Genomic DNA, 18,893 nt, shown 5'->3' on the forward strand with positions numbered 1-18,893 from the left:
AGAGAGTGTTAGGAAAGGCTTTCGGGAAGAGATGAAATGGAAGCTGAGTCTAGGAGGAGTAGGAATTACTCATGTAATTTGGTGAAGAGGAGGTGTGCAAGAGGGGCAGGTAGGGAAGAGGTTGTGAAAGGTGTCCCACCAGAAGGAAAAACAGGGGCAAAGCAGGCATTTCAGGGGATCAAGCCATGGCCAGAAGTGTGAACCAGAGGCAGCATCAAGTTATATTCAGAAGATGATAAGTAGGGCAGCTGGGCTAGAGTAGGGGATCCAAAAAGGATGAAGAAAGCTGGAAAAGGTAGGTAGAGGCCATCCGTTGTTTGGCTGAATAGTTGTTGGAGGGCTCAGCAACATAGCTGGTGGCTGGACAGAACATGAAATCGACGGGGGCACGCTTAGAGAACTAATCTAGCTTCATCACTGACCCTCCGGAAGATGCTCAAGCAGCCCAAGTCACCGTCCAGAAGAGCGTGGTGAATTCAGTTCCAGCCAGAATACATATCGTTAAGAGGCCCAGTCAGACAGTGTATCTGGGTACCCGGATGGCAGCACCATTATTCTAGTCGGCCCAGCTGGTGATAAGCAACACTCATGGGAAGGAGGGAGGGCACTATGGCCCCCGTGAGAGAACTGAGAAAAAGCTCTACGGTCTCTCATGAAGGGGATGACCGGCAGCTTCCCAGGATGGAGGAAGAAAAGCCAGATTGTCGAGTATGTATTCCCAAGTCTTTGCAACAGAGCGATTTAAGTTGGTCATTCAAATTTTAAGGCTCTTAGGCTTAACTAATTCATAATCTTAAAGAAATTTAGTGGTAATTAAGTGAAGAAAATGGGGTTGATTTCAGGTTGTTGTGAGGGCTGTTTATTCAATGAGCATTGGAATCAAATATAACGAGATACAGTGCTTTCCATATTGTGGGTTCGGTGAGTTGTGAAAAAAATTTAGTGGGTCATGAAATGGATTTAATAACTGGCGTTTTTCCTTGAACGAGAATAAAATTGATGCTAAAAGGGTAAGTAAGGAGAACAGATTTTTTTTTTTTCCAATGAATGAGAATAGGATAGAAAGAAAAAGATAAGTATTAGAAAAGATAAGAGAAGGATAAGAATAGATTAGAAAAGGGTGAGTATTTCGTTCATTTAACTTTTTGTTTCATTATATGCACACAAGTGAAGGTACTGGACTGGAATGTAAAATGTATTTTTTTTTTACACTGGGTTTTGGTCAACAAAGTTTGAAAAGCACTCACAAAGAACATCTCATGGGCTGTTATATTCTAAACCACCATGTTTTATCTAATATTAATTTCAGAATATAAAGCTTTGTTTTCTGGTCTAATGCCAGATGATGAAAAAGATCTAATTTTGTCAGATGGTATGTCTGTCAAGTGATGAGCAATCTGCGTGGTGCTAATGGTCGTGACACACATTGTCCAGTCTTAGAGAACGACCCTGTGGTCAGAGAACACAGTCCAGCAACCGAAGTAACTTTGAAATAACTCTGTTTCTTTTATTCATAAACACTTTGAAGGAGGGATAAAAGATGGAAGCAAATTTTTTTTTAATGCTGAAATTGCTTCCATGTCATACTCACCTCAAACTCTCCCCAATAAGTTCAGCTCCAGCCTCTATGTCTCATCCTTCTCACCTTTTCTTCTCAGTCCTTCATTACAAAGCTCAAAATAACTGACACGGCAAATCAGGATCCTCCTCAGAATGTGGGTGAAAGGAAGACCCTGACAAGTCCAAGTTAGAATTCTCTTTAATAGGGAAAACCTGGGAATTTTTATACATGCATACATATATGTATCTTGTATATATTTGTATATAGGTTTATATATTTTCTAAATCTGCCTATACGACCCGTATATCTAGAAGATAATAATAATCTAGTCTGTTTCCATCTTTACTACTTCTTTACTTAAAACTCTGTGTACAGGAGGGAGCTGGCAAACACTGAAACATTGCCAGTGATTTATTTTGTGGGGACCAAGGTTTCACAGCGAAGTTGGTAGAAAGATGCTACACTGAGCCGTTTGGCTAGACACCCGTTTGCCCCTGACAGTGGTTTATCCATGATGCCATATAGAAGTGATCTGGCATCTTGCAACTTTCAAAGAGGACAAGGCATCCAGAGAAACTTGGAGTGGAAGGAAAAAGGAAAAAATGAAAATAACTGCAAAACTCAATGTCCTTTAAATACTAAAAAAACTCAGTTCTTTTAATTCTCTATATACTGCAGTAGATTTTTTAGATCTGATTCCTCAAACCAGCTCTGAAAAGTCACAAAGTCAAGAAAACACACATGGTAGCTGGTAGACAAACATTAATGTTAAAAGGTGGTCTTTCGGGCTTCCCTGGTGGCACAGTGGTTGAGACTCCGCCTGCCGATGCAGGGGACATTGGTTCGTGCCCCGGTCCGGGAAGATCCCACATGCCGTGGAGCGCCTGGGCCCGTGAGCCATGGCCACTGAGCCTGCGCATCCAGAGCCTGTGCTCCGCGACGGGAGAGGCCACAGCAGTGAGAGGCCCGCATGCCGCAAAAAAAAAAAAAAAAAAGGTGGACTTTCCTTTTATAAATGGAACTGGGTAGAAGAGGTCAAGTGTCCCTGTGATATGATTCTTCTCAAACCCTCCGCGTTCCCACATCCCCAGAAATTCAGCCATGTTTGCTGATTCTCTAGAGCTTAGCTTCCTACTTTTATATTTGACAGTGACAACCGAATCCTCCCCTCAGAATGAGTAAGTGAGGAAATGGACACAAATATATCTGCAGGTCCAGATTTTCAAAGATCGTAATTGAGTTGTCATGATATTTTATGCAAACAAGGCAGATGTAGGTTTCTTTGTGGTTGACCAGTCAGGATATTCACCCATGGCTCCACACTTTCATTTAAATATCCAATAAGATTAATAGATCCATTGCACCTTCCAGTCTGAAAATGTGCAGTGTGATGGGCTTTGGCGTGGGGTTAGCTATGGGGAATTAGAATTGGTGCACGGAGGAAAAGTAGGGCCAAAAGAGGAAACGGAACTGACAATATAGCTGCTAAAAAATTTCAAAATGAGAAGCAAAGGAGCCAAGAGAGATGGCACATAGACATAGATTAAGGTCAGGAAAGCGGTCAGAATTTCGTTTTGATATGAAACTGTCTAATGATGATCACGTGGTTTGATTCCCCTCATAGGATCCTTCTCACACATGCACTCCCTCAGCTATTGAATCAGATTGAATACAGGAATCCAGTAAACAGAAGGAAAAGGATAGCCAAAGAAAAGCTAATAAAAACATGTTACTAACATATTTTTAAAATAGTTACATCGTTTCATTTCCTTCCTTTTACAGATTCTGAAGACAAAACTATGGAAGAGTAGCAGATCAAATTAGATCAACTATAAAATTATTTGGTAGTGTAATAAATAGGGAAAGACCCATGAATGTCTGTATTTAGAGAAGAATAATTCGAAAGGTTTACTTCAGTCTTGGATAACATTATGTGAGACAATTAAATAACAGTGACAGCACACACACAAAAAGTCAGAGTTCAGTCATTTTCTGTTACTTGTATCCATTTATATGTTTGCTTATTATTGCACTCTCTCTAAATAGTTTGGTGTTAACTGCTGCTTTTAAAACTACACTAAAATAAAATTGAAAAAAAAAATTGTCAGTCATTGCATCCTTGCCCACACATCCTTCTGAGAGAACCTGTTTCTCCCGCAGGCCATACCTAAGACATGGGCCTAGGTGGCCATGTTTGCTCAGATGTCCTTACCACCTTGACCTCAGCTGATTGGGCCAGAATGGATACACCTGACTCAAGGAGAACCAATCAGAGTTTTCTCTTGCTCTCTCAAAAGATCTGAACTGAGAAAAAATGAGTAAGTTTGTGTCTGAGTGATGGTAATTGTAGCGAACAGGAGAAGGCCACCAAGTTCTGCCTGTGAGGTCTTCAGAGCCCGTCAGGTTTACCGCCTTCATAAGAACCGGCTGTGTATTGCTTTTCCTTGGATTTGCTTTTAGTTTAGTCTATATTGAGTAGATTTCTGTTTCTTGACACCATATGTAGCCTGAGTAAATGGAATTTTAAAAGAAAAGCGTAATATTTTACCTTATAATTGCATGGTTTAAGAAGAAAATTACAGTATTTTATTAAAGTAGTAGGAGTCATACCCATCTGCTCATATATTTCGAGCTAATAAGACCGTTTACAAAGGCCAGTTAGGAACTTTTGAAAGACCAGGAGTGATGTTAAAAATTGCTGATACCTGTGTTTCTCTGTAGTTTTTTTTTTTTTTTTTTTAATAATTCTTTATTTTATTTATTTATTTTTGGCTGTGTTGGGTCTTCGTTTCTGTGTGAGGGCTTTCTCCGGTTGCGGCAAGCGGGGGCCACACTTCATCGCGGTGTGCGGGCCTCTCACTATCGCGGCCTCTCTTGTTGCAGAGCACAGGCTCCAGACACACAGGCTCAGTAGTTGTGGCTCACGGGCCTAGTTGCTCCGTGGCACGTGGGATCTTCCCGGACCAGAGCTTGAACCCTTGTCCCCTGCATTGGCAGGTGGATTCTCAACCACTGCGCCATCAGGGGAGTCCCTCTCTGTAGTTTTAAATGGTGTTTCAGGTACAAGTTACTTTCTGAAAATTCAGGGAGCTTTCAGATGCTTCTGCATTGCTTCTATACCATCATAATAAAATGGATGATTTTAAAACCATGACTAACTTGGCTTATTTCCGAAGTCAGCACCTCATTTATTATGAAGAAAACTTAAGGACTTCAGGTGAGGTTTTGTGCCCTAATCCTACCACTTCTTCTGCCCCTTCTTGTGGGTTTCTCAACCAAAGGGGTGAGACCACAAAGAACAGTAACTGGAGGGGAAATCCCCTGGTGCTCTACAACACACAGTGGGGCATGTGGCAGTTGCCCGTCAGCACACAGGGCTTCTTCACGGTAAAATTGAACTCGATTAGAACGTGTGACTCAGACTAAGAAACTCGAGCAAAGCTTCCGGTTCCATTCCCCTGGAGTCAGCTATGCCCATCAGTTATCAGCCAGAACCAAGAGGAAAAGTCTGAACAGAGAATACAACCATGAACACAATCACCTTTCAATCCAGTAGCCCTGCCCTTTAGTGAGACTCTTCCCAGTGGGTGTCAAGCCCTGACCAATCAGATAATCGCTGCTTCTCCAATAGCTGGACATCTAGGAAGGGGTTAGAGAGAGACATGGGCAGAGTTTCTCCTCTCTAGGGACACTGTAGGAAATATTCAGCCCCATCCCCAGCAGGCTGTACTTCCCAGTATGAATCTGAACAATCGCTTGTTTGAACCACTATGGGATGACCAGGATGGTCCAGGATAGACTCCCATAGGAGAAGAGAACAAAGTGATTTTAACCACTATATCTACTACCATACATTTGTCCAAAATTAATACAAGATATGGAATTATATGTGCTTGCTATTTGTTGAAAAATAATGAGGGTGCCATTTCAAAAATAATATCTTTCAGATAATTGCTATTTTGTTTTTGTTTGTTTGTTCATTTTTCAGCTGATGCACTAGCTCTCACACTAGCTTATTATTTATAATGACCCAACTTGGGAAATCTCAAGTCTGGTCTTCCCATTAGGAGTAACTTTAATGTGAGATTATTAAAAAATAATTTCTCCATGTTCTTAAAACTGTCATGATAAAGGCATGAGGGAAGAATATTCAGTAGAACTTTTAGAATATGACTCAGAGAAAGGCATTATATGAATAAAGTAATTACTTTATTGGTCACTGAAATATAGATTAAGTGTACATATCCTGTAACTGTAGCAGGCACTCTTAGTTGCCCTCCCTACAGCCCTGCTCCCATTCTCTTGACTAACAGAACTCTGATTTTGTTGGGATGGGCAATGGGCCCAACTCTAGGCCATGAATCTTGATAGATCTTAGCTAGTCCCATTTGCCAGTGATTGGTCTAGGGGCAGGCATGTGACCCAGTTTTGTGCAGTGATACATAAGGAGGAATCGTCTTCCAGTGGGGATGTGTGTATGTGTGAGAGAGAGAGGGTGTGGAAGGCAGAGAGAAAGAGGGAATGAATGAATGAATGAATGAATGAATGGTATGCAAGGAGAAATCACTTTGACTTCCACCTACTTCCTTCCTGCTTAAAATGCTGCTCTACCAGGACCTAATGCTTGCAGCTTGGGCAGCCATTTTGTGGCCATGAGGTGAGACATCACCAGCAGGGTGCCACCAGGAGAGTGGCAGTGTAGAAGGATAGAAAAAGCCTGGTGCCTGAGCCCAAGGCCTCAATGACTTCAAAGAGCCTCTGAGCCAACCCTGGACCACCTTCAGAATTCCTGTCCAATAAACAACAAATACCTTTATGGTTTAAGCCCCTGTGAGTTGTGGTTTCTGTTACTTACATCCAACAAATACATACTTATATATATGCCTATATATACTTACAGCCAAAAGCTACATAACTTGATCGAGAAATATCTTTCACTTTGTTATTGTCATTTGTTCTAGGGGAATGAATCAGAAATATATTTAGATAATTTAGACAATTCTCCCACTCAGTCAGGTTCAAAACCTGTATTGACTTTCATATTTTTTTATATTTTAATTTCTTTTTTATTTTATTTTTTTTATTGAAGTAAGTAGAGTTGATTTACAATGTGTTCGTTTCAGGTGTACAGCAAAGTGATTCAGTTATACATATATGCATATATATATATATTCTTTTTCAGAGTCTTTTCCCTTAGCGGTTATTACAAAATATTGAGTATAGTTCCCTGTGCTACACAGTAAGTCCTTGTTGGTTATCTATTTTATGTATTATGGTGTGTATATGCTGTCATGTTTTTAATAGTCAATTCCAGCGAGTAAATGTCATCAGCCTAGCTCAATGGACAAGTGGTTTTCAGCATTAGCATGAATCGGAATCACCTGTTAAAAACAGATTGCTGTGCCCCATCTCCAGAGTTTCTGATTCAGCAGGTCTTATGTGGGGCCTGAGAACCTGCATTCTTCACAAGTTCCCAGGGGACACTGATGCTGCCGATCTGAGGACCACACTTCCACAACCACCGCTCCAGCCAACGGGCAGTCACCTCCTCAGTCAGCTACCTCCCCAGTTCCCTTTATCCGCATCTACAGTCTTGGTACTTTAGTCTGAATTTCACTTTCTGACTGCAGGATTCCTCTCCACACTTACCAGCATGTTGTTTTAGGACTTCTTAATGTCATCCAAACGGGTTCACCACAATCCTGTGAGCCTTAGGTTTGCTGCCCCACCACATTTGCATAGACCATTTGCCCCGCCTAGAATCTTATCTCGCTGAAGCTACTTGAGGTCTGACACAGTGGGGTGACCTTCCCTCTGTTGGCCAGATCATTTCTTTTTATATCAGAGAGATGAAAATTATGGGATTCCAACAGACAGAAATAGGTTAAAGAACCTTTTCCTCCCTCTACTCCTACCAGGTGGGAAATGTCGTATATAACCTTCATTTGCTCCTTTCTTGGCCTTAACATGAGCATCTTTACGTCTAAAAATGGTCCTGGCCCAGAGCTGCACGCTTACTCATTCTGCAGAGGACACAGAAAGGTTACCCAAGCTTACAGCTGAGCTGCTGGAAGCAAAACCCATAACCCTCCCAAGCCTGAGCAGCTGCTCTGCGCCTTAGATTAATTTCTTCTGGGCAGAAATTATAAGCCCTCAGGAATCTCTAATCACAAGTTTCTCATTTGGTCCAAGGAAGCATGGTTTCTCTACAAAGGGGCCGTAAGCAAGGGTTTTGCAGAGCCACGGTTTCCTCCTTCCGTGTAGGTACACTACCTATCTCAATCTCAGGGAAAGTGGCCCCAGGCCCGAGTGTCTCTTGCCCAAGAACAGCATGCAGTAGTCACACTCGAGTAATGCCATCAAGTCAAGTTTACACCCACAGCCCCCAGAAGTTACTGCGGTGACTGAAGAATCCCAGGATGTGTCTGTAGTTCTCATACAGACTTCACCTATCAGCAGTGTTTGACATAGTGGATCATTTCCTTCTCTCGGTTACACTTACCTTCCAGCACACAGCACTCTCTTGGTTTTCTTCCTAATTCATCCCCATGAGGTGTCCCACTTTTTCTGTTTCCTTTGCTGGTTCCTCCTCTTGTCCTCTCGTAAGGTTGGAGTGCCCCAAGGGTCTATCCTTGGTTATCTCCTCTATCTACACTCATCTGTTAATAATTCCATCTAGTTGCATGGCTTTACATACCATCTGTGTGTAGGTAACTCCCAAATTTATATCTCCAAGCTGTCCTCTCTTCCAAACTTGATACTCCTCTATTCTACTTGAGATTCCTAGTTAAATTGCAAATAGGCAAATAAGTTAACAAGCCCCAAATTTCCCTTTTATTCCAACATCTCACACCTCAAACTTGTTCGTCCCTCAAAATCTCAGTGAAGGGGAACTTCATCCTCCCAACTGCTCCAACCAAAACCCTTGGAGTCGCCCTTTACTTTTCTTTCCCTCACATTCTACACCCAATCTCTTAGGAAGTCCAGTTGACGCTGACTTCAAAATATTCTCCTGTAAATCAGGTAGTATCTCATCTATGTTTAAAAGCCTGTAGAGGCTCTCAGTTTACTACTGAGAGTAAAGATCAAGGTCAAGGGGTAAAGGTCAAGTCCTTACATTGGCCTGTTCCCACCCCACCTTTGCATCCCTCTGATCTTTCCTGCTCCTCTCCTCCTTGCTCATCCCACTCTGCTCTGGCCACACTGGCCTCTTAGCTACAACTTACATCTGCCAGGCAGACTCCCACCCCAGAGCCTCTACCCGGAACACTCTTTCTCTAAATGGTACTTAGCGAACACCTTCACTTCCTTCACATCTTTGCTCAAATTTCACTTTCTTAATGGAGTCTACACATGCCACACTATGAAAGACTGTAATATTCAGCAATATCTAAACCCCCTTATCCTGCTCTACTTTTCATTTTATTCCATAGCACTTACAATAATCAATATTATTGTTTGTTCATATGTTATTATCATATTGTCCATCTCCCATACTAAAATGGCAGGATCGTCATCCATTCTCTGTTTCTAAGCACCTGGAATAATGCCTGACACATAATTGCGATCAATCGATGTATGTTTTTGTCCCTCTCTTCTACATTCTGACAGTACTCATTATTATTTTTTGAAGTATCTATAAAAAAGGAAAACCAGTAAGTCTCCAAGGAAGTGAGTAGGTTATCTCCTAGGGTGATATTGCCTTGGTAGAATCCACCACCAAAGCCTATTCTTCATCCTTGCACAATCAGAAGTATAGTGTGTGGGCACTATTGATGATCCTCACAACACCAACCAAGACTAATGATGGAACAAGAATGCCAATTTATTAGTCTTAGATTTAAAATAGAACCTATCCAGGAGAGCAGATGTCCACAGCCCTGAGAGTGACTTCACTTCCTGTGCAAGCTACTTGGAGACACAGATTATAATCAGAAGGTTTGAAGTCAGAACAAGGAGGAGTATTTAAATAATTTGGAAATCTGAGAGCCTCAGACTATAATTAACTTTCATCTCCACAGGAAGGCAATATGCAACATAGATCATAGGCGGGGCACTCGCTCCATGCACAATGCTAACGAGTCTCTCCTGATTGATTTTATTCAACACATTTCTTGGAGGCTTACAATGGCTCATACAGTATGGGAAGCAAACACTGAGGATGCAGAGTATAATTCTGCTCCTAATTCTGAAGTGTAGGGGTCTTTCCCACCACTAAACAATTGTCTGACATCAGCTGCATGTCCTGCAGTCGAACTCAATTTTAACACCATCTACCTGGAGATAGGGTCAGATCCCACAGGCTAAGAGCTCAGTCCTATAAGACTGCCCCCCAGTACACACACACACACACACACACACACACACACATACTATTTCAGACACCAGTCAAAAGGCCAGGTTTTCACCTGTGCTTCTGACCAATGGCTATAGATCAGATCCCCTCCTTGGGTTAGATTAATTTCCTAGGGCAACTCACAGAACTCAGGGAAGCATTTTACTTAACAAATTAACAATTTGTTTTAAAAAGGATATAACTCAAGAGCCAGATGGAAGAGAAGCACAGGGCAATATATGGGGAAATGTTGCAAAGCTTCCATGCCCTCCCCAGCATGCCACCCTTCCCAAATCTCCATGTGTTCACCAGTGTTCACCAACTTGGAAGCTCTCTGAACCCCATCCTTTTGGGGTTTTATGGAAACTTCATTGTAGGAATGATGGATTAAATCATTGGTCATTGGCAATTGCTGCAACCTCCAGCCCTTCTCCCCTCCCCAGAGGTCAAAGGGGTGAGACTTAAAGTTCTAACCCGCTAAGCAGGTGGTTGGTTCCTCTGGTAACCAGCCCCCTGTCCTTAAGTGCTTCCAAAAGTCGCCTCATTAACATAATAAAAGGCAATTTATCACTTTCATCCCTTAGGAAATTCCAAGGGTTTTAGGAGCTCAGTGCCAGAAAGAGGACAAAGGGACAAAATCCAAATATATATTCCTTTTTTTTTTTTTTCCGGTACGCGGGCCTCTCGCTGTTGTGGCCTCTCCCGTTGCAGAGCACGGGCTCACAGACGCGCAGGCTCAGCGACCATGGCTCACGGGCCCAGCCGCTCCATGGCATGTGGGATCTTCCCGGACCGGGGCACGAACCCGTGTCCCCTGCATCGGCAGGCAGACTCTCAACCACTGCGCCACCTGGGAAGCCCCCAAATATATTTTTCTTATTACGAGTTACAGTATCACACATGAACAAACAAGACAAAAGAGCTCTTATTCCTGCCCCTGAGGAGCTTGCTTTCTAGTAGAGAAAACAATGATAAATCAGTAAACAAATAAAGAACCAAGATGACCACAGGTTGTGCTAATAGTTATGAATAAAATGGAGTTATATGTTGAAGCTACTTCAGATAGGGTGGTCCTGGAAGACCTCAGGGAAGCCCGAAGAATGAGTTTGTACCCTTAGATCAATGTCTACCCGCTTCCCTGCATGTCCTTCACCCTCTTCTGCCTCTGGTAACGGGGAACGACCATGCTACTCTCTGTTGCTTTGAAGTAGACTTTTTCTTTCTTTTCTTTTAGAATTCCATGTGTAAGTGAGATCATGTGCTATTTGTCTTTCTGTGTCTGGCTTATTTCAAATTAGCATAATATCCTCCAGGCTCATCCATATTGTCCCAAATGGCAGGATTTCCTCCTCTTGTAAGGCTAAGTAATATTCCATTATATATATATGTCATATTTTCTTTATCCATTCATCCACTGTCAGACATTTAGGTTGCTTCCATATCTTGACTACTGTGAAGAATGTTGGAATGAACATAGGAGTGCAGATATAGCTTTGAGATACTGATTTTATTTCCTTTGGCTATATAGCCAGCAGTAGGATTGCTGGATGACATGATAGTTCTATTTTTAAATTTTTGATCCATCTCCATATTGTTTTCCATAATGGCAGCACAAATTTACATTCCCACCAACAGTTCACAAAGGTTCTCTTTTCTCTATTTCTTCTTGAGTCAATTTTAGTAACTTGATTTGTTAAAATTGTTCATCATGTATGTAAATATATAAAATTATCCTGTAATTTATGTAAGGGACTACCTAGACATTTTAGGGTATGATGTGTCAAGGCTCTTCTTTCTCTCTTGGAAGCTAGAGTCTTCAGATGCATGTGTAAAGAGCTATCAGATATTGAAGAGAAAACGGCTGCCTCACAAAACAGTACCCATGCACGATAAGGCACAGTCACCCAGTTTCTGGTTGGTGTGTCTAAACCAGAGCAAGGTGCGATTGTATAGGGAGATTGAACCCTCTTCTCACCTGCTTCCTCAGGGTAGAGCTACTCCGTTTCAGAAGGTAAAGACAGTGTCAATTACAAAATTTTGATTTACAGAAATTACTGCCATACTAGTAAAAAATGTCCCCTTGTCAGTTACCTATAATGTTGTAAAATTGTAATAACTTGCTTTGATTTATAACCCAAAACATACTACGAAAAAGAAAAGAAACTCTTAATGAGATTAAGTCTATCTGAGCTTGAACCAGGAGGTGCAACGGTAATTGAAATTTTCCAGTTAAGAGAAGTAAGTGAAACCAAAACTGTCCTCGATCTTTCATCTCAGCTGTCCAAAATCAGCCAGGCTGAGAGCTCAGGACTATCAATTGCCCATTTGCTTAAATTACTTTCCAACAACCCCTAGTTCATTCTCATGTACTTAAACACTTGTCTACTTAATTATATCATTTTGCCTGGAACTTCAGACACCTTTTTTTTTTTAATGCGAAGTTTTTGACCCATGTATAATCAATGCCAGAGATATGCTCAAATCTCAACATGACAGCCTTCAGGAAAACATTCCAACCTCCCTCTATTGCCAATACCTCAGATATTATGTTATGTCTTGATGCAGATATAATGAAATACAAAACTTCTAAATATGTTCTCAACTTTGAGTCTGAGGCACTCAAACAGATACAGATTTCCTATGAGAAGGACTTTCTCTCTTCCTACATTGTCTTATCTCCTCCCAGAATATCAACAAAATTCATATAGAGAAAAACAAATGATACATTTTCCTCCCTCCACTTGATCCCATTTTTGCCCCATTACTAATCAACTTTCATTTTTAAAAATGTCCCAAGTTTCTGTTTTTAAGAAACCAGTAGTGTGATACTAATACTTTTCAAAAAGAAAGGGATACATTGGTTGTCGTTGGAGATCATACTGATTTTTCTCATGGTACATTCTGGAGCGGATTAGTGACCACTTATCATAATTGTTTTAGGAGCATCAATTGGGAGCATGGACCCAGATATTCTGGCTCTCCGGGTACTGCTCAGGGAGTAATATACCTATACTTTGGGTTCCAGCCCTTTTGAATGACCTGTCTCCAGCCACCTGAAGGCATTGATGGTAAAGTTCTAATACATTTGTTGATATGACTTTATTTTTTAAAAATAAAAACCTGGAAAAAAATAAAATAAAATAAAAGCCTGGGACTTCCCTGGTGATGCAGTGGTTAAGAATCTGCCTGCCAATGCAGGGGACACAAGTTCGAGCCCTGGTCCGGGAAGGTCCCACATGCGAGCAACTAAGCCTGTGCGCCACAACTACTGAGCCTGCGCTCTAGAGCCGGTGAGCCACAACTACTGAAGCCCGCGTGCCTAGAGCCCATGCTCTGCAACAAGAGAAGCCACTGCAATGAAAAGCCCGCGCACCGCAATGAAAAGTAGCCCCTGCTCGCCGCAACTAGAGAAAGCCCGCATGCAGCAACGAAGACCCAACACAGCCAAAAATAAATAAATTTTACAATAAAAGATGGTAACTAGAAAAAAAATAAAAGTTTGTTAGGATAACAACAGGTTTATTTTTAATTTGAACTTTAAAAAATACATTTTCAGATTATACTTAGAACTTAAGAGGAAATGTGCATTCATAACAAATTATTATCCTTTTGAAGACTTGTATTATATTTGGTGTTTTTAAAAAATCTGTAATCGTACCTCTGTATTTCTAAAAGAATTAATAATCAAATGAATTAGATTCCATCCCTAGGTACTCTTACCTGGGATGGTTAGTAAGGTAGCTGTTCCCTGGGATGTGGAGTTCTTCATACTGTTTCTTAATCTCTATGGTAACCCTTGTTCTCAACAGCACCCAGAAGTTTTACTTGTCTCTCCCACACACGAAATCAATACTGAAATAGCCCTTTGAAACAGAGATGTAGGAGTAGTCTTAAATTATGCAGCATCTCTATTACTAATGAATGTACTTCTGTGAGCCCTTAAAAACAGTGCAGTTGCGATATCAGTTTTGTATGTAGCTGCTGGACAGTCAGAACAAGACATCCACTCTCTATAGGAATGCCACATCTGGAAATCTGTTAGTACTCAACTTTTCCTTCTTCCAAAACTGCTGAGTAACCTCTACAGAATGTTTGACTAAACTGCTTCCCCAAGGAAACTAAGAAAGGTAAGTACCTGGAGTGGAGGCAGATAGATTGTATCTCCAGGTGCACTGTTGACAGGATGGGAGACTGGACCCTTCTGCACCTACCTGGGGACTTCAGGAAGGGCTCAGGGAAGCGTTTCTACACCAGGAAGAATTCTAACCTGATTGCCCTTGCTACAGCTTTTCAAAACAAATCTTACTTGAATATATTTGGAACCTTCCTGGTTTGGGGCAAGTCTGGTATTTTCACTATTGCTATCATATTTTTAAAGAACTAATATAATCAATTTTGTTTTAGTTTCTCTCTATGTAAAATGTTGCTTATGTGCCCAACAATTTGTGCCTTAATTAATATACTCATTAGAAGATGAGGAAAAGTCCTACCTAAACTTAATTACCATGTAATTTTTAAAAGCAGTTTTCAACTATCCATATTAAGAAATGTCATTCTTAGAAATGTGTTAAGGTTTTATTATAGCATAACCCATTCTTTTTGTTGAAAGCAAACTGGATTGTATACACACACAGACACACAGAAATACACAGATGTATGTGATAAGGTGTTCAAATGGATAGTATTTTTCAGATACTTAGTATGTAGAATGATTCACTGTAGTGCTATTAGAAATTCAAGCACTGAGAGCTTCAAATTTTGTCCTTCAAAATTCAAGTAAGGGCTTCCCTGGTGGTGCAGTGGTTGAGAGTCCGCCTGCCGATGCAGGGGACGCGGGTTCATGCCCCGGTCCGCGAGGATCCCGCATGTCACGGAGCGGCTGGGCCCGTGGGCCATGGCCGCTGAGCCTGCGTGTCCGGAGCCTGTGCTCTGCGACGCGAGAGACCACAGCGGTGAGAGGTCCGCGTACCACAAAAAAAAAAAAAAAAAAAATTCAAGTAAATTTCCATTTTCTTGAAATGAGAGTTCAGTCCACTCTTAAAATTATAATGCCTCAAAAGTTCTAAGTATTCACCGTATTAGTTTCAGGAGTTTGTTTCCAGCTTCCCTAGAGAAGTGACCAGTATAAGAAGCTTCTCCCTGCTTTCCTTATTTTATACCCTCCCAGGAGTTTTTAGTCTCTCTGAACACCTTGTAGTCCTCGTCCCACGGGTGAAATGACTTTGCTTAGTTGCCTTTTTGCTCCCCACCCAGCAGTTAGGACCACTGGCCTAAAATATCTCTGATACATCTGGCAATTCCACTGCAAAAGCTCCTGCTTAAAATATTGGTTCATTTCCAGTTACAAGGACCTTCTTGCCATCTGTTATTCCAAGAAATTCCTAAAATGGACCCAGATAAACAAGGTAAGTATTACTGTTAAGTTTTTGAGCACAGTTTGCAAACAAAAAACTCAGGCACAGACGTTGTATTTTCAGACTTCCGAGTTGCAGAGGAGTGACATTTGGCAAATGGCTGGCTGAAAAAGAAACTAATGGATGATTGAAAAGACTTTCTCCGTTTTCTAAACAGAAATTCATAACATATTGACGAATATTTGGTCTGTTGTCCCCAAAGCACCAAAAAAAAATTTAACAAAAGACTTGATCTCAATATAATTGCACTTTAAATTGCTATTCAAAGACACAAAAAGTGGCTTACCTTATTTACGTATATCTTCATAGTTTACTACTAAAATGACATCACTGTAGATATTTTAATGTCAGGGGTAAGTTCACTGTACTATTTGAGGCCAAAGTTGAGAGAAAAGTCTCACAGCTGTTATTATATGACTATTTGATAAATGGTTAGAGGGAAACTAATTTCCTTTTCTTCCAGCATCTCTGAATGCTAGGGTAGGCCCAGGACTGGCTTGTGATATTTTTATTGTTGGACCTAGTGGCAGCCTTATTCCCCTAGCTGAGATCTAGATTGTTAACTTGGCTTGTTTTATATAAAATTCTGTACTATCTCAAGTTATTTATCTAAAACAACATTCGGAATGATTCCAGTTATCTTTGGGTTTCCCAGTATTGGGCCTTCATATTAGTAAGCTTAACACAAAGCAGTAGATAATCCATTCAAAGCCCCCTTTTTTCCCTAAGGAGTGTTTCTTAAATGTAGTGTGTGTGCATCAGAATCATTTAGAGGGTTTGTTAAAATGCTGGGCTCCACCTCCAGGGTTTGTGACTCAGTAGGTCCAGGGTGGGGACCAAGGACATGAATTTCTAACAAGTTCCCAGGCCATGCTGATGCTGCCCACTTAGGACGACTGGCCTAAAATATCTCTTTCTGGATCATCAAACTAGATGATGGGCTGTTGAAAGAAATTTTATTACGTTCTTAGTATCTGTAGAAAATGACACATATTGATTTGGCTAAGTAAAAATATGAATCGTTTAAAGCAAAACAAGGTTCCCAGTTAAATTGCTTCCATGAACAAGACCATATGTAGCTTTGAAGCTTATATTATTGTTTTTTTGAACATCTCAAATTACTTTGTTTATAGCTTTGGGTCTGATACATCCAGCAGTTGCTTCCTTTCTTGAGTCTTCTCTTACCAGCAGGAGAAAAAAAAAAAGCCTTCAGGAAGCAGGGCTGCTGGTGAATCACCTGGGATACCCATTCGTTTTCCCCAAGTACTATATCACAGCTTGCCATGTTATGCTGCATAACTTCATCAGATGACACTGCAAAACATAACTTGACAGGAGTGTGATGGGCCAGATGGTAGAGCAGCCACAGAATCACTCTTCCACCAACAGCAGCATCTGGGAACCTGCAGACTCCCTAGCTTGCTGATTCCGTGTTCATTTGGTGCATCTGAGCGGAACCAGGGCACACAAATTGGCCAGTTTCCAGAAGGAAAAACAATGCCGGGCATTACATTTTTGTAAATCATTTCCACACTATTGTGGCTACTCTCCACGTGTTCTCCTTCTCCAGACTTAGGGCAGAGGTATGACTTTTCCCCTACTCTAACATTGGACTCTTATCTGAAAACTAAGTGTTTTTAAAACATAAGGAAATAGTAAACAACAAAAGAGAGTAAATTGTAGGTCTCTGATATGGTTATACCTGTTCAAAAAAGAATAACAAAATATAGAGGATTTTTAAATAAGCTTTCTTGTTTAATGACACTTTCAGGCACAGCCCACATTCCCCTCAGGTAGGTGTCTTTGACTCATGATCATATATTGATCATTGAATCAAGGTATATTTAGGGAGAGGCCAGGGCTATGCTCTAAGGTCTCAAGGGTGGGTCTGACTTGGTTCAGCGCTGTAACGCCCTGAGTGGCTTAGCACAGTGCCTGGCCCTCAATGTCCATGTGTGGAACAGCCATGACTTCACGCCACAACACTCAAGGGCAAGAAACAGCCTTTTCCAAACCAAAAGCTAGTCACTGTCACTTGGTATGAAATTTAGACTAAGTTAAGTTTGGGAAGCAGCCGTCCTGAGACAGACAGAAACCATTTCAGGTTTTTCCTGAACATCTGGTCTGAAGTGTTCAGAATATCTGGTCTGAAGTACCATCGTGGCTGCCACTCACTCTGCTCTTTGCCTTTGGCTTTGGGGTCCACTTGAAGACAGGGGACTCCTTGTCAAGACTGGACACAGAAATCCTTGCCAAGCCTAGTGTCTGGTCTCCCTAGTTACACAACGCAGCCATTCCCTCCACCCGCGGAACTGCGAGTAAGGGAAGCCCCGGAATCAGCCCTCAAACTTGAAGCCCAGTTAGGCATCTCCCACTTTCCTGTCCAGGTATCAGCGTCTCTCCTGCTCTAGGGAAAAGAGAGTCATAGCTAGAACAACACTAAAATCAAGATTGGTTTTCAAAGGCAACTGAGAATCCAGAATGTCTGTATGTATATGAGTCAGGGAGGAGGGGCCGGGACAGAGGATGAAGTTGAGGTTCAGGCAGTGAGGGGTCCAGGTGTTATTTGCCACAGCAGAGCCCCTTTCAGAGGGAACCTGCTCTTCTGGCCATCCAGCATCTGGTCACGTTTCTTCTGCTGAACCAGTGCACCTGCTTTGGAAGAACAACTTCCCCCTGATTTTAGTCCATGAAATTCTAGTAGTGTTGATCCCAACTCTCCCATTTCCATGGATGGCATTGATTCTTTGATGGGGCCTTTCATACTAAAGCCTGAGTGGGTTGAATTCAGGGTGGTCCCTGAAACACTGACCCCTTAAAAGGTGGTAAGTCTCCCAAAGGAGTAAAAAGAGCTTAGACCTTGGAACATACACAGAAATGGACATGGAAACATTGCCTTTTCATTCTTTAAATTCTCCCACTGCTGCAAGAACAAGTAAGAAATTAATATCACCATAAATTATCCTGCCACATATGTTTGAATCAATGAAATCCCCCCATCAATCCCTTGTTTTGTTTTGTTCAGGGCCTGCTTAGCAAAGGCTAAGGAGCCTGCTGTGTTTCTAGTCACAAGCACTTCTCCAGCACACAAACCATTTACTCCCAGTTGCCTGAGTTTTATGGTAATCAGCTGACAATAAATTTGAAAATAGCTTTATTTTCCTCAAGGCATCTTCCCTTCAGCATAATAAATACAAGTAAGTCCTGGGCTCAAAGCTTGTTTGCATGTGAAACCTTGCTTCCAAGTGACTATTATGGGTATAAAGTCTATTTAATTGAAATTTGTTATCACAAGAAATATTAGAGGTGCAACGTTGCTTGGCAGTTCTTTCCAAAGTGTGTGACTGGTTTCCTCTCTCACTGCCTGCTGTAACAATACCATATCTTTACGATTCCTCAAGTTTTCTGCTCTACCATCTCTTCCTAATTCTGAGTGAACTTGTCCCCAACTTCATAAAGAAAACAGAAACCCTCAGACATGCCTTCTTTCCCACACCCACCATCATATCCTTTTATTCTTCCTCTCAGGGAATGAGGGGATGTCCTCTCAGGGGCTTCTTGCCAAAGCTAATTCCTTCACCTG

At 41.5% G+C, this 18,893-nt stretch overlaps 1 protein-coding gene across 1 annotated transcript in view; it reads left to right on the forward strand.

Annotated features, from left to right (window-relative positions):
- Positions 1-15,282: 15,282 nt before the first annotated feature.
- Positions 15,283-18,893, forward strand: part of DYTN (dystrotelin) — a gene marked incomplete at both ends in the record, with an annotated part of 50,944 nt that continues 47,333 nt past the window's right edge. The window contains one exon of the mRNA XM_082658172.1: positions 15,283-15,301. Within this exon, the coding sequence (XP_082514298.1) occupies positions 15,283-15,301 (19 nt within the window). The remainder of the gene's footprint in view (positions 15,302-18,893) is intronic.

Source organism: Grampus griseus, assembly GCF_964374135.1.
Source record: "Grampus griseus genome assembly, chromosome: 7".
NCBI lineage: Eukaryota > Metazoa > Chordata > Mammalia > Artiodactyla > Delphinidae > Grampus > Grampus griseus.